The sequence below is a fragment of the Vanessa cardui genome, chromosome 29 (assembly GCF_905220365.1).
Source record: "Vanessa cardui chromosome 29, ilVanCard2.1, whole genome shotgun sequence".
NCBI classification, from domain to species: Eukaryota; Metazoa; Arthropoda; class Insecta; order Lepidoptera; family Nymphalidae; genus Vanessa; species Vanessa cardui.
In genome coordinates, this window is record NC_061151.1 from 1,374,836 (window position 1) to 1,391,209 (window position 16,374).

General features: G+C 37.9%; 1 protein-coding gene across 1 annotated transcript; it reads left to right on the top strand.

The window, feature by feature from the left end:
- Positions 1-370: 370 nt before the first annotated feature.
- LOC124541962 (sorting nexin-32) lies at positions 371-15,960 on the top strand. Its single transcript, XM_047119900.1, has 11 exons — positions 371-531; positions 2,962-3,090; positions 3,743-3,913; positions 5,330-5,451; positions 6,069-6,237; positions 7,661-7,820; positions 9,139-9,254; positions 9,670-9,779; positions 10,541-10,613; positions 14,572-14,681; positions 15,636-15,960. Exons 1-11 carry the CDS (start codon positions 526-528, stop codon positions 15,727-15,729), a joined length of 1,260 nt encoding a protein of 419 aa, XP_046975856.1. The 5' UTR covers positions 371-525; the 3' UTR covers positions 15,730-15,960.
- Positions 15,961-16,374: the final 414 nt, after the last annotated feature.

Sequence of the window (16,374 nt, forward strand, 5' to 3'; positions counted from 1 at the left end):
CAATAGATCATTGATATTTGATGAAACAAAAAACTCCACAATCATTTCCTAATGATTTGTTGAACATTTATTATAAAATGAACATAAAAAGACATTTTCTTTTAGACTCAGAATATTTTAGTCGTTATAATCTTTGTCTATTAATCTAACTACTAAAAAAATGTAAGCTATGTATGTTTTACTGACGAATATAGGCAACTTCATATAATTATCGCGATTTAAATAATAATTAACTTATGCTCAAAAGTCATTTTCATGAATATGGGGAATATTAGTTTCCCCAAATTGTAATAAATTTTCTTTTTTTTTTTGAAGAACAACACTAAGCTACTGAGCTGTCAAGTGCCATTAATAAGTAGACAATTTGACGTGAGCATGACAAATGACAATTGACTATTTGAGAAAGTGTCAAATGTGTTTTGTGATTTTCGTTAAGAGTCGACGAATTATTTAAACAATAATATAAATAATAATTGTGTTAATATCAACTGGAGATTAAATTTACCAATTCCTTCCTAATCCAATATGATGGTAAGCTGTGAAATAATGTTTTATATTTTATTTTTATTTATACCGGGGGGCGTATCCTACTGGATTCTAATAACATTTTGGTTGCATATATCTCTCAGTAGGAATATTTTGCGGATTACCTTTCGCATTGTTAACAGTAACGTTGTTTTTAATAATATAACAATATGAATTAATGGCTAAACAACTTATTATCGGGGGTAAAATTGTGACGTGGAATTTGTGTTTTTTTTGTTTTGTCCGAACGCGAAAGTTTCTGCTATCAGTAATTAACTCAAGGTGATAGATGATTATTAGGCGGTTATTAGTCATGTATAACACAATAACTAAAATAATTTTATACTTCATATTAAATGTCAAAAAAACAATGTTATCTAAACTTTTTGAATTGATAATTGTAGCTTCAAAGAATTTGTTAATTAAGGAGTAACAGTACAGTTAACCATACATATAAATTCACAATAAAATTTTTATAAATTAATTTTTACTTGATGTAGAAATCTAATAAGAAATAACTGTAAAAGTATTTACATACAATAAAATTCTCTTAGCACCCAATTCCAATTGCACAATGTATATAATTTAATATTGCCATTGTAATAAATATGAACTGCCTCCAATTAATTACTAGTCGTCTTTGCGGTTGGGCTCCATTTCCTTACCATCAGGTGGAACGGAGTTAAATGCCTACCCAGATACTATAAAAAAAAAAATGAATAAAAAGCAATTAATGTGTGAAAACTTATAGTTCAACTAGAATAGGGAATAAAACATGAGAAGTGAAAACTCTTCAGTTCATTTACATTTTTAATGTTCTTCATCTGCTTTTTGTTTTATAATCTGTGTTAATTGTATGACAGGTTATATCATGTATTATAGTACTGAATAAATTGTTTTTATGGGGAGTTGATAGATTATGTAAAGTTAGCAGTCTTACAATAAATGTACATACATAAATAAACATTGAGTTACCATTGTTGATACAGATGGTTTGTTGTACAATTTTATTGATATTTATATGGTAAACAGATGTTGCTATATATTATGTAATATTAAATATTTCATAGTTATTAATATTTTAATTCTTGCAATATTAGTTGAGTTTATTTAGAACTTTGTATTACAACATAGAGTTACTGACTGATTGCAATATATTTACAACAATGATATGTATATACACAGTATCATTGATCACTTTGATAAAATCAGTGATAATCACTGTATAGACACTAGAACTAAGGATAAATTATAATGCCAAGTTTCCGACTTTGCAAAGTTAATAAATCATTCTTGGGGGAAGGTATCCATTTGTATAATAAAATTCCATAGACATTTTTAACTTTGCCATTTCGTAAATTCAAATGTTTTATAAACAATACTTTGGGTAAAAAGGCATATTATTCGATAATATATAAGATTTTGTAGATGATAAAAAAGCTTGGAATTAATACCTGTTGACTTCCAGGCAGGGTACATTACATACATATATTGTGTTTAACTAATATGATTGTATTTTTTAAAAGGTTGAAAAACAGTAACTATTGAATTTCTTGCCCGTTCTTCTTGGTCGAATCTACTAAATATAATAATTAAGTAGGAGATCTCTCACTAGTAGTTTAGGAGCTGTATGTAAAGCTACTAGTTTTGGAACTCTATAAAAAAACTGTAATTACTCTTTTGCCAAATCTAATAACATAAATGTGTTCATTAAACTCATTTACATATAATCTAATTATCTCTTATATAAATATATCTTTTAATGAAATTGAAGTGACTGACCATGATTGTTTAGTTGTGAACTGTCTTTTGGTTAAAAGTTAAAAGGCTTTATTTGTATCATTGGCTAAGGTCTCCTGCCAGCATTGTGGTTGTGGATACACATTAAGCAGAATATCATTTAAATTAGACATATCCAGGTTTTATTTCAATGCTTGTTCTAAGCTAAACGCAAGATGAATTACAAACAAAACAAAGCACACACTTTTCACAGTGTTGCTGGCCGGTTTTGATCGTTGTCATTATTATCGACAGCCTGTAAATTTCACACTGCTGGGATATGGCCCCATCTCTCTATGAGGAGGTTTGGAGCATATTCCACAGCTGAGCCAATAGGGGTTGATGGATACACATGTGACAGAATTTCGTTGAAACTAGTCACGTGCTGGTTTCCTCCTCGATATTTTTCTTCAACACTGAGCAAGAGACAAATTATAAACACAAATTAAGCACATGAAAATTCCGTGGTGCTGGCCTGGCTTTAAACCCATAATTATCATAATGCACGCGTTCTAAACACTGGACTATCTCGGCTCTCGGGTTTAATCGCAATAATCAATCAAGAAGGTGTAACTACTAACCTTGTTCACCTCATTTGATAAGTAAACATTTCATTAACTAGTCGTTTTCAGTATTTCCATTAAATTTTATTTCTAGGACTGTGTAGAGGAAAGCAACCACGATCCTCTGTCAGTGCCCGCTGTGTCGACGCCCTCGAGCGGTGACATCAAACCGGAAAAGAAGAAACCCAATGAGAATGTGTCTTTAGCTGATAATAGTTTACTGGTTAGTATGATACACTCCCAACTTCCAGACTTGGTGGCTGTTACTTTGAATTTTTCCTTTGAAATTCAGAGTGTCAGAGTATCTTTTTGTGGGTTTGTGGGCTTAAACCTTAAAATCTATCGCATTATGTCAAGTTATTAGAGCAACAAGGCAATCATGTAAGTATTGGATCAATATAGTGGGAATAAACTCCAAATTCCAAACCCAAGAGATTAAAGTACATTCGTACTTTTGATGACGTCCGATAGAGAAGTATGGAAGTAGAAGACATGCTGCGCCGACCCTAATTACAATTGGGATAAGGGTAGGAGCAAGTGGATGATAATGATTAACGGGAAATAAACTTCTGCCAAATCTGTATGTTAATTGAATAACTATAAAACGAATCTGAAAACGGTTTTCACTACTGACCGAAGTTATTCGTGAAAACGTTTAGGTTGTGTGAATGAAAGGAAGATATATACAGCTCTGTCTGTCTGTCTGTATGTCGCTCATTCACGACCAATCCGCTGAACTGAATGTCATGAAATTTGGTGTGAAGTAAACATGAACTCCGAGAAAGGACGTAGGCTATTTTTGCTTAACAAATGACAACCAACACTTACTAGCCATTTTATATCTCAACGATGTATTTCTGTTTCGTTGTCTCCAGGTCGACATATCGGACGCTCTCAGCGAAAAGGAGAAGGTAAAGTTCACGGTACACACGAAGACGACGCTGCCGGAGTTTCAGAAGGCGGAGTTCTTCGTCGTGAGACAGCACGAAGAGTTCGTCTGGCTCCACGACAGATACGAGGAGAATGAAGAGTACGCTGGTTACATTGTAAGTTTTATTTGCCTTTTGTTTCTAGCCAACCAATCTATTTAGCCCACCTGGCCTTACCCAGAACGTTTGGTAGAACTTTGTGCAAAGTTCGAGATGGCCCAGTCGTTAGAACGCCTGCATCTTAACCGATGATTGTAGGTTCAAACCCAGGCAAGCACCGCTGATTCATGTGCTTAATTTGTATTTATAATTCATCTCGTGCTCAGCGGTGAAGGAAAAACGTCGTGAGGAAACCTGCATGTGACAAATTTCATAGAAATTCTGCCACATGTTTATTCCACCAACCGGCATTGGAACAGCGTGGTGGAATATGTTCAAAACCTTCTCCTCAAAGGGAGAGGAGGCCTTTAGACAAGCAGTGGGAATTTACAGACTGTTGTTGTTATTGATTGTTTATGCAAACCAATCTAGGTAGGCCCAAACTTTCATCAGGTATTTTACCAAACAGAAATAAAATATTGTTGTGTTCCAGTTTGAAGGATATAAAATGGTGTCTCCTACCCTCATAGATGTTGGCAATTGCATAGTATAAAACAAATTTGCTTACCGCTGTCTGTCCCTGTGTATGCTCAGATCTTTGCAATTAAAAAACGGATTTTGATGCGGTTTTTTTTAAATTCATAAAGTGGTTCGAAAGAAAGCTTTTTTTGTATACAACAACAAACAAACAACAACAACAACAACAGCCTGTAAATTTCTCACTGCTGGGCTAAGGCCTCCTCTTTCTTTGAGAAGAGGGTTTGGAAGATATTCTACCACGCTGTTCCAATGCGGTTTGGTGGAATACACATGGGGCAGAATTTTGTGAAATCAGAGGTTCCTCATGATATTTTACTTCACCGCCAAGCACGAGATGAATTATAAACACAAATTAAGCACATGAATATTCAGCAGTGCTTGCCTGGGTTTGAACCCGTAATCATCAGTTAAGATGCGCGTGTTCTAGCCGCTGGGCCATCTCGCTTCTGACAATAGAAAAACATGGATCATTTTAGATGTTTCTAAAGTAATGCCGTAATTGAAACAGTTTTTTTGCGCTTACATTGCGAATGTTAGCTGAATCCTATGAGATAGATTAAAATAATGTGGTGCAGTATGTGTGTATGTGTTGTTTTGTTTAATGACAAAAAAGCTGTGAACACTGTAAGACATTCTATAGGTTGGCGGACGAGCATATGAGCCACCTGATAGTAAGTGGTCACGATCACCCATAGACAATGACGCTGTAAAAAATAACAATTAAAACTATAGTATATTTTGTGTCAGCATTACACCCTTGCGAAGTCGGGGGCTAGTTGGCAATAAGTGGGTAGTATCCACTACCCCAAGCCATACGTACACAAAACCCTACCGTTCGGTTTTTCAGGATATTATTATTTATACATATTGAACACTATGTGATGTTAACAACAGATACCGCCGGCGCCGCCGAGACCGGACTTCGATGCGTCTCGTGAAAAGTTGCAGCGTCTGGGCGAGGGCGAGGGAGCTCTGACCCGCGAGGAGTTCCTCAAGATGAAGGAGGAACTCGAGGAGTGAGTGAAACCAAATGATAATCCTTTGAATTGTGATAAGAACGCAGTACAACTCTTGTCACTGAGGCGTCACAGCTTTTGGTACCTTATTGCCAAAGTAAAATATTCTTTATTCGAATCGTAATAGTGTTGAATTGAATTTAGAGATACCACTCGTTCTGAAAGTAGATTCTACTTTTGGTGTACTATTTTTGGTGGTAGGGCTTTGTGCAAGCCCGCCCGGGTAGGTACGACCCACTCATCAGATATCCTACCGCTAAACAACAGTACGCAGTATTGTTGTGTTCCGGTTTGAAGGGTGAGTGAGTGTCACTACAGGCACAAGGGACATAGCATCTTAGTTCCCAAGGTTGGTGGCGCATTGACGATGTAAGGAATAGTTAATACTTACAGCGTTATTGTCTATGGGTGATGGTGACTACTTACCATCAGGTGACCTATATGAAAAAAAAAAAAATAAACATGCGAAGTCGGGACAGGTCACTAGTCAAAGAAATGTCTGACTCCACTTTAAACATAGAATTTCTCTTCGATTCGACATTTGTATTAGTGCAACGTTTTCGTGTAACGTTTCAGAAGGAAACCGTTGTGTAACAAGTCTTTTGCCATTTTTCCAGGGAGTATCTGGCGACGTTCAAGAAGACGGTGGCGATGCACGAAGTTTTCCTGCAGCGTCTCGCGGCGCACCCCGTGTTCAGGAGCGACGCGCACTTGAGGGTGTTCCTCGAGTACGAACAGGACTTATGCGCGAAGCCCCGAGGGAAAATGGACCTTATCGGCGGGCTCGTGAGTTCATTATTGCTTAACACGTAAATTGTTATGTATTAAATATCATGTGAGTCGAGATGGCCCAGTGGTTAGAACGCGTGCATCTTAACCGATGATTGCGGGTTCAAACCCAGGCAAGCACCGCTGATTCATGTGCTTAATTTGTCTTTATAATTCATCTCGTGCTCGGCGGTGAAGGAAAACATCGTGAGGAAACCTGCATGTGACAAATTTCATAGAAATTCTGCCACATGTGTATTCCACCAACCCGCATTGGAACAGCGTGGTGGAATATGTTCCAAACCTTCTCCTCTAAGGGAGAGGAGGCCTTTAGCCCAGCAGTGGGAATTTACAGGCTGTTGTTGTAAATATCATAATCTGCCCGTAGATTTCCCACTGCTGATCTAAGGATTCTCCCTCTTCACAATGTCTCGTGGGGTATAATTCCATGATTTATACACATGTAGGTTTCCTCACAATTTTACTTAACCTTCAATGTCGAGATGTATTTATCATCCCCCTGCTTTTATCCCATTTTACTTGTAGCATTGTCTTCGCCTTTAATAAAAAATATGAAAGTTTAGATGTGCTTGTCTAGTTTTGAATCTTTCAAGTAGGTTTATGAATGGTCTTTTAACATAAATGTAGTAGACCTAAAGTTATGGTTCGAAATGTAGATTCTACCAAGAGGAAAAGATAAATAACTCAGTAGCGTTACCAAAACACAAAGCTATTTCAATTTCTGACAACCTCCGTGGTCGAGTGGTGTGTACACCGGTTTTCATGGGTACGCCACTCCGAGGTCCCGGTTTCGATTCCCGGAGTCGATGTAGATTGTCATTAGTTTTCTATGTTGTCTTGGGTCTGGGTGTTTGTGGTGCCGTCGTTACTTCTGCTTTCCATAACACAAGTGCTTTAGCTACTTACATTGGGTTCAGAGTAATGTATGTGATGTTGTCACATATTTATTATTGTTATTTATTTATTATTTAATCAGGTATAGTATAACACAAATTAGATGAAGCATCGGAAAATGCAATGGAATGAAAATAAAAACGATTACTGCCGATTTACACAACCAATAAGCTCCCTATCGCGCCATTCGACGCTATTCGTCGCTATAGATTCACGCGTCAGAAAAAGCAAGTGCGTGTAAATCGACGCGTCAAATTGACGAATATATTAGGTCATATGATATTAAAAGTTATTACGTTTGTGCAAAGATCATATTCGCATAAGAAATAAACATTGATAATTTGGGATAGCGTTCGCAATTCGGATGTGATCGGTTTTACGAATTTTGCCGATGCGACAATCTCAGTTGTGTCGTACTATAAATGTACTCCGAATGAAAGTCTATAAGTGTTAATTTCACTCCGTGATATAGAAGTGAATGAGTATTGAAATAAAATATATTTTGATTTGATTCATTCATCGTCAGGTGCGTTCGATGACGACGACGACCGACGAGATCTACCTCGGCGCGACTGTGAGGGACGTGAATGACTTCTTCGAGCAGGAGACTGCGTTCCTGCAGGAGTACTACTCGCACCTCAAGGAGGCCGTCGCCAAGGTCGACAGGATGACCTCCAAACACAAGGGTGAGTAACAAAGTAGCAAAAAATCATAAGATTTTAAATTAACATGATTATTTTCATTACTAAAGGTATTAATTTCGGGATATTTGCGATATTTAACGCGTGCATCTTAACCGATGATTGCGGGTTCAAACCCAGGCAAGAACCGGTGTTTCATGGGCTTAATTTGTCTTTATAATTCATCTCGTGCTCAGCGGTGAAGGAAAACATCGTGAGGAAACCTGCATGTGACAAATTTCATAGAAATTCTGCCACATGTGTATTCCACCATGTATTGGAACAGCGTGGTGGAATATGTTCCAAACCTTCTCCTCAAAAGGAGTGGAGGCCTTTAGCCCAGCAGTGGGAATTTACAGGCTGTTGTTGTTGTTGTTGTTGTTGTTACCATGTTTTTTATATATGAAATATCTAGCTCCACCGAACAAAAATAAACTTTAGTACCAAAAAATCATTCTGTAGACGCGAATTAAAAGTAATTTTTTATTGACGAAGCTATGAATGCCACACAATTTGTCTCTTTTTAGTTCTCTGATAACTTAAAATAGACAAATTGCGTGGCATTTTCACTTGATGGTAGAGCTTTATGCAATGCAATTCCGCAGACATTTTTAACTTTGCCGTTTCGTAAATTAAAATCGTTTGTATAATAATACATTGGTAGAAAAAGGCGTATTATTCGATACAAGATTTTGTAGATGATAAAAAGGCGTGGAGTTAATACCTGTTGTAGTAGTACATACATATATGATTGTATTTAACTAACATGAATTTTTAAATGCTGAAAAAGAGTAACTACTGAGTTTCTTGCCGGTTCTTCTCTAGATAGAATCTACTTTCCGAACCGGTGGTTCACTTAATTGAGAAATGACGATTCAAAACTTTTTCTTAAAGCCTACTTGAATAAAGTTTCTTTTGATTTTAATGTTTGCACCCACTCGGACCGTTGACCTTCAATATCTTAAGCCGCCATCACGATAGTACTTGTGACTTTTCAGATAACATTAAGAACGACAAAACAAAGGTTTATACTTTAACGTGTAGGCTATCTTGAGATACTGAGGCATATAATATTCAGAGACGGATCCAGGTATGAGGCTAGCCAATACTCAAAGACCGAAGGAATAATATATTTTTATTTACGACATGTCACAATTGTTTGAGTACCCTGTGCTGACTGATTGATAAATGTATCTAATAATAAATTGTTATGATTTCGTCATGCCAAATATGGAGTGCAACTAAAAAGGCGATGTGCTGACGGCACAATACCAATTAATGGTAGAAGTGTGCTGATTTTGACAATGTCATAATGGTCTTTCAGACGTAGCTGACGCTCACATCAAGCTGTCATCCTGCATAACTCAGCTGGCGACGAGGGAGCAGCCTTCCACCGAGAGATTCCTCACGCGAGCGGCGGAGACTTTCGACAAGTGCAGGGTATGTACAAAGTGTCCTGTATTAGGTAATCCGGTGTCCTATATGCAAACTAATTACAGCCACAGGTGCAAAACAGTGACTACACTCTATGGCCCAACTTATGGACATCAAAATTTTGACGACCTCCGTGGTCGAGTAGTGTGTAAAGAATAGTTAATATTCCTTACAGCGTAATTGTCTATGGGTGATGGTGACCACTTACCATCAGGTGGCCCATATGTCGTCCGCCAGCCTATACCATAAAAAAAGAAAAAAAAAACCACAACACCGGTTTTCATGGCTACGCCACTCCGAGGTCCCGGGTTCAATTCCCGGCCGAGATGTAGACAAAATTTATTAGTTTTCTTCATCACTTTCATCAGTTAACTACTTGTAAGTTGTAGAGGTGATTAAGATTGACCATTTCGGGTTTCAGAAAATCGAAGGTCGCATGGCGTCAGACCAGGACCTGAAGTTGGCGGACACGCTGCGCTACTACATGCGCGACGCGCACGCCGCCAAGGCCGTGCTCGTGCGTCGCCTGCGGTGAGTAACCAACACTTTTTTTGCTGACGGTACTTTCAACACTTCTACATAGATTCGATTTAGTGTACCGATAACACGAGAATGTCTATTTTACTAAGATTTTAATAAGAAAACGGGTAAAGTACTTTATTAGTTAAATCTTGAATTCAATCAAAGTATAGTCAATTACTGAATAGTTTATATCCTATATGGACCCTATCTGTGAAATTTCAAGTTTGTACGTGTTGTGGTGACAAGACTTGTTGTGGTGTGGAGAAAAGAAAAAGTCGAGATATGAATAATAGATATCTTTAATTAGCGGTGTATATTTATATTGGTTACAAAAATTCGTCATTGCAGAATTTTTTGATGTTAATGTAGGTCATCTACAGTGTTATACTTTATCGTTATCTCGCTCTGCCGTTATATATAAATATATATTAAAAGTTGTTATCGTTAGATTACAGCGTTGCAATGCTTTATAGGCGTTCGTACAATTATTTTCAATCGTTAAATCAAATAATGAACTGGGATTACAAGTATAGACGTCGGCGATCCGTTTGCGTGACATACACTGCTTTTACCGGCCGTAATTCGTTGCCTTAGCAATATTAGCCATCTAGCGGCGCTGCACGTCAAATGTTTCGCCAGAGCAAGCTTAACTCATCCTAGTCCAATAATCAAAACTTTACAATTTAATTCAACATTAATCAAATAGATTAATTTGGCGCATTTGGTGGGCACCGTCATATATATATTTGTAATATAATCTTTTCTTTCAGATGTCTAGCCGCCTACGAAGCAGCCAATAGGAATCTAGAAAGAGCAAGAGCCAAGAACAAGGATGTGCACGCCGTGAGTATTATGCACAGATGCACAAACTGACTTCGTACCTTCCCACACACATAAATACACAACATTACAATGATATTTGTGCACTATCACATCCGTAGAATATTTTTTAACACAGGATTCAAGGTGCACAGATGTGCAATGACCTCATATGGTATTGTTTTGTTAATGGTGATATTTAGGTTATCAGAAAAAAACATGATTTTGTAACTATTCTGTTGACCGTTGTCGTTAGTTCGGAGCTAAATTGGTTGTGTAACCCATCTCCGATACAGAAACAACTTATAAATCAAAATCAATCTAGAAGCATCACATTTACTTGTTGATTGTCAAATTTAACACTAAAAGCGATTCGGGAAAATGAAAGCTCGTGAATCGGCTCATAAACTCAATGAGTTATTAATTTCGGGATATTTACCATGTTTTTTTTATTCTTGTTCGGTGGAGTGTACATAAAATAAATATAACTAGTGACTGTGGTAGGGGTGAAAGTGACGATAGTAGTGGTGACCGGTGTTTACGGACACTTCTAACATTATCAACATCTACCCGCAAACTTCAGTCTCGTGAACAAGACATTCGTAGATAATGTCGAAATATCGAGCTCCACCGAACAAAAATAAAAAACATGGTACATATCCCGAAATTAATAACTCAAACAATAAAATCTTATAGAACTCAATGAGTATTCTGTTTGTAATAAAACGCTTACAGTTTTGATAGTGTAATCGTTTAGGTAATCGTAATTGGTCCACCATATTAAAAACTATTAGTCCCCGCGGCTTCGTTCACGTTTTAGGGTGTTGGTTGTCGTGTGTTATGCAACAAAGTACTGGTGTTCATGTTTGATACATACTAAATTTCATGGAATTCGGTTCAGCAGTTTGGTCGTGAAAGAGCGACAGACAGACAGAGTTACTTTCACATTTATAATATTAGTATAGATTTAGTGTTTTTTCGGCAGTTGCAATCTAGACACATAACAGTCCTTACACATATACGGTGACGTCACGTCTGTGTAGGTATAGTACGACACAATTCAGATGTAGCGTTGGCAAAATTCGTAAAACCGATCACATCCGAATTGAGTACGCTATCCCAAATTAACAATATTTATTTCTTATGTGATCTTTACGCAAACGTAATAACTTGTAATATCATATGATCATATTCGTCAATTTGACGCGTCGATTTACACGCACTCGCTGTCTCGGGTTGAACTGACGCGAGAATCTATAGCGACGAATAGCGTCGAATGGCGCGATAGGGAGCTGTGTCTATTGGTTGAGTGAATCGGCAGTGATCGGTCTTATTGAATTTGCCGATGCTACATCTAAGTTGTGTTGTGCTATATGTCGTATATCGCGGTTAGCTAGTATATATGTATAATTGTGATTCGGAAAAGATATAATTAATTAATATCACCTTCTTGTCCCACGCACACAGCCGATGGAGGTCCAAGAGGTAACGCACGCTTATAAACATTTGCATGATGCTTTTATATAACTACGTTGCTGTTAGTGCGAAAGGGTCGTATGTAACAATAGTTTCAAGGTCGTTTTACACTGAATATATCAAATCAAACTTTATTCAAAGGCTTTTACAAGAATATGCATTGTAATTCTTAAATATATTGGTTTGTACAGTTTGTTATTTCGTGGTTACCATGGAAACGACAAATTACTAAGCTATAGATACAATATGCTAAAAATACTTTAAGATATATCTTATATATGTTACAATATGAAACAGCGTAAAGTTAAGCTACAATATAAGCAATAGCTACTGACAGGTCATATATTGAAATTAATAAATAATCAATATTAAATGTAGCAAAAAAAGTAACAGTGAAATAACTTGTTTAGCTGAGATAGCCCAGTAGTATGAATCGTTCTCTTTAACCGATGATTACGGATTCAAACCCACAGATTTCATGTGCTTAATTTGCCTATACAATACATCACAAACGTAGCTGTTAAGGAAAACATCGTGAGGAAACCTGCATGTGTCTAATTTCAATAGACTCTGTATTTGCACTGGAGTAGAATGGTGCAGTTACCCACTCCACAAGTGAGAGAAGACTTAAGACCACTATTAACTAATATTTATATAATAAGTAAATAAATAAAGTATTATGTTCATTACAATTGTAATTCCTTACATACGTCCTTTTGCAATAACAGTGACGAATATCTCCTTCACTGCAATCATTTTAAGGCTTGCTATAATTTTTATCTTCATACGTATGAAAGAGATGGCTATATTTTATCATGTCATATTAGTGTAGAATGTATAGATGTACCGGTGTCAATGTGTTGTATTTCTATATATATGTTTTTTTTTTATCGGTTAGCGGACGAGATTATGGGCCACCTGATTTTAAGCGGTCACCATCACCCATAGACAATGACGCTGTAAGAAATATTTACTATTCCTTACATAGCCAATGCGCCACCAACCTTGGGAACTAAGATGTTATGTCCCTTGTGCCTGTAGTTACACTGGCTCACTCACCCTCCAAACCGAATCACAACAATACTGAGTACTGTTGTTTGGCGGAGAACTGATGAGTGGGTGGTACCTACCTAGACGGGCTTGCAAAGCCCTACCACCAAGTAAAACTTACTACATATTGCTTATATTAAAGCGTGAATAGCGCTATGGTCTTAAAATGACTTGAACAGAAATTGTTTTGTCAACTGTATCGTTGGTGTAGTTGCTAGCTGTACCAGTATACAGAGATTTTGGAGTCAAATTTAAAAGCGAGTACATCAAACGATACCTGGATTTTCTGTTAAGGAAATATAAGCAAACCTTAAGCGCTTAACCAAACAACAACAACATTCACTGTCATTTTGTATTAAAGCTGAAAGAGGCAGTCTAACTACAGGCAAGGGACATCTCAGTGCCCAAGGTTGGTGGCGCATCTGTGACATCAGATATGTTCATGTCTATTTCTCGCCATAACTATTCTAATGACTTCAGCACAAATATATCTCTTGTGCAGTGATCCCATTTGTGTATAAATATCGTGTCGCAGCAAGGCGCCTAATAAAGAACAATATGCGGAGATATATTTCTCGTGCAGTGCGAATGGGATCCATTAGTGTACGAATACAGTGTGTGCAGCAAGGCCTCTAATGCAAATACCCCCTCCCCCTCCCCCCGTAGGCGGAGATATATATTTCGTGCAATGATCCCATTAGTGTACGACTACCGTGTGTGCAGCAAGGCCTCTAATGCAAATACCCCCTCCCCCTCCCCCCGTAGGCGGAGATATATATTTCGTGCAATGATCCCATTAGTGTACGACTACCGTGTGTGCAGCAAGGCCTCTAATGCAAATACCCCCTCCCCCTCCCCCCGTAGGCGGAGATATATATTTCGTGCAATGATCCCATTAGTGTACGACTACCGTGTGTGCAGCAAGGTGTCTAATGCGAATACCCCCTCCCCCTCCCCCCGCAGGCGCAGATATATATTTCGTGCAATGATCTCATTAGTGTACGACTACCGTGTGTGCTGTAAGGTGTCTAATGCGAATACCCCCTCCCCCTCCCCCCGCAGGCGGAGATATATATTTTGTGCAATGATCCCTAATGGGTTGAGTTGGTTATCTCAACCGTACCGATCAATCTCTTTCGTGTCTTCTCCATCCTAATATTGGCGATATAATCTGTGGCCTGTCACAACTAAAAGCCATTTAACTAAGAATTGAATTATATTCAAGTAGGCTTTTATAGAACTGTTAAAAGCAAAGCTACCAAAGATTCGGAATTTAAATACTACCGTGCAGAACCGACTAGAAACTTATTAGTCGGTAAGTCAGTTACAACCACTGTGTATTGAATCATATTTGATGGCGTTTTCACGTTTCAAGAAATTTATATTTACACTAATGTGTACGACTACCGTGTGTGCTGTAAGGTATCTAATGCGAATACCCCTCCCCCCCCCGCAGGCGGAGCAGGCGCAGTCGGACGCGTGCGCGCGCTTCGAGCAGCTGTCGGCTCGCGCGCGGGAGGAGCTGCTAGACTTCCGCGTGCGACGTGTCGCCGCCTTCCGGAAGAGGTCGGGCCACCTAGAGGAACTTTTTGCTCTCTGATTATAAATGAAGACATTGTGTTATTGTTCATCAGTTGAGAGTCGAGATGGCCCAGTCGTTAGAACGCGTGCATCTTAACCGATGATTGCGGGCTCAAACCCAGGCAAGCACATCTGATTCGTGTGCTTAATTTGTCTTTATAATTCTTCTCGTACTCGGCGGTGAAGGAAAACATCGTGAGGAAACCTGCATGTGACAAATTTCATAGAAATTCTGCCACATGTGTATTCCACCAACCCGCATCGGAACAGCGTGGTGGAATATGTTCCAAACCTTCTCCAAGGGAGAGGAGGCCTTTTGCCCAGCTGTGGGAATTCACAGGCTGTTGTTGTTGTTGTCATCAGTTGATCCTAAATTTTACTATTTTAGAATTTTATAAAACATATGTTCAGGAACAAATGTTTGGCAAACTTCTCCCGTTCTCTTGAAGCTTTTGGAGTTATATAAACATACTGGTACAATACAATACGGATAGGTTTCCCCACGAAGTTTGTCAATAAGGATTAGAATAACTTAAGTATTTTTGTCACCAACCATTATTGGCGCAGTTTGTTGTAACCTCGAAATCGTCTCATTAAAAGGAAAAATCTTTTGTGACGATATCCGTGATCGAGCAGTGTGTGCACAAGTTTTCATGCGCACGCCACTCCGAGGTCCCCGGTTCGATTCCCGGCCGAAACGATGTAGAAAAAGTACATTAATTTTCTATGTCGTCTTGGGTCTGGGTGTTTGTGGTATCGTTACTTCTGATTTTCCACAACACAAGTGCTTTAGCTACATATATGTGAGATATATGAGTGATGTATGTGATGTTGTCCAATATTTTTTGGTCCAGTAGAATTAAAGAGGTTTTACTGCATTTTACCCTTTTTAAACTGCATCTCAATACAGTGGTCATATAACTGACGTCTACCCCACAGTTTGATAGATTTGGCGGAATTGGAGATCAAACACGCGCGCGCCCAACAGGAGCTGTTCCGGAAGTCTCTGCAGGTGTTACGGGAGTGTCAGTAACGCGCCGATAGATGGCGCTATCGATGAAATTATTTCGTTTATGTATTCAATTTATTGATGTAATCTTAGTTACTTTAAGTTAAATATGGAGTAGGCTCTTAGTGCCTTGATGTGTTGTAATCTTCAAAATATTCTTTATTCAAATAGGCAAATAATTCAAACTCAAATAACTTTATTCAATATAAAAGCATTACACTTTCTTATTGATGGTCAATTGAAACACTACCACCGGTTCGGAAAGAAAGTGCCCTGACCTGAAAAGAACCGGCGAAAGAAACTCAGCGGGTTTTTTTTTTGTTTGTCTCATATGTTATATAAATAAACAATTAATAGATCTTTAAATTGTGACACAGTATTGTATCACAGTTGAATTAAATGTAAAACTATCGTTGGTTTGAAAAGTAGATTCTGCTAAGAAGAACCGGCAACATACTCTTTTACAAAATTTTAATCACAGAATCAAGAGTTCTATCTAGATTGATTTTTATCAAGTTCTTTGAGTAACATGCCTTATCATGCCTCAAAAAGACATCGATAATGTGTTTTTGACATTATCTGTAATTATTTTGATTGAATAGGCAAGTTTTTAAATAAATTGATCTGTCAGATTACTTGAATCTGACCCCGAAACGTCTCCCAAAACGC

What these genes read in the sequence shown, in the direction of transcription:
- LOC124541962 (XM_047119900.1), top strand. An exon ending in ATGAAGGAGGAACTCGAGGA is followed by an intron (nt 5,452 to 6,068) that starts GTGAGTGAAACC and finishes CCATTTTTCCAG; the next exon opens with GGAGTATCTGGCGACGTTCA. An exon ending in GTGCTCGTGCGTCGCCTGCG is followed by an intron (nt 9,780 to 10,540) that starts GTGAGTAACCAA and finishes CTTTTCTTTCAG; the next exon opens with ATGTCTAGCCGCCTACGAAG.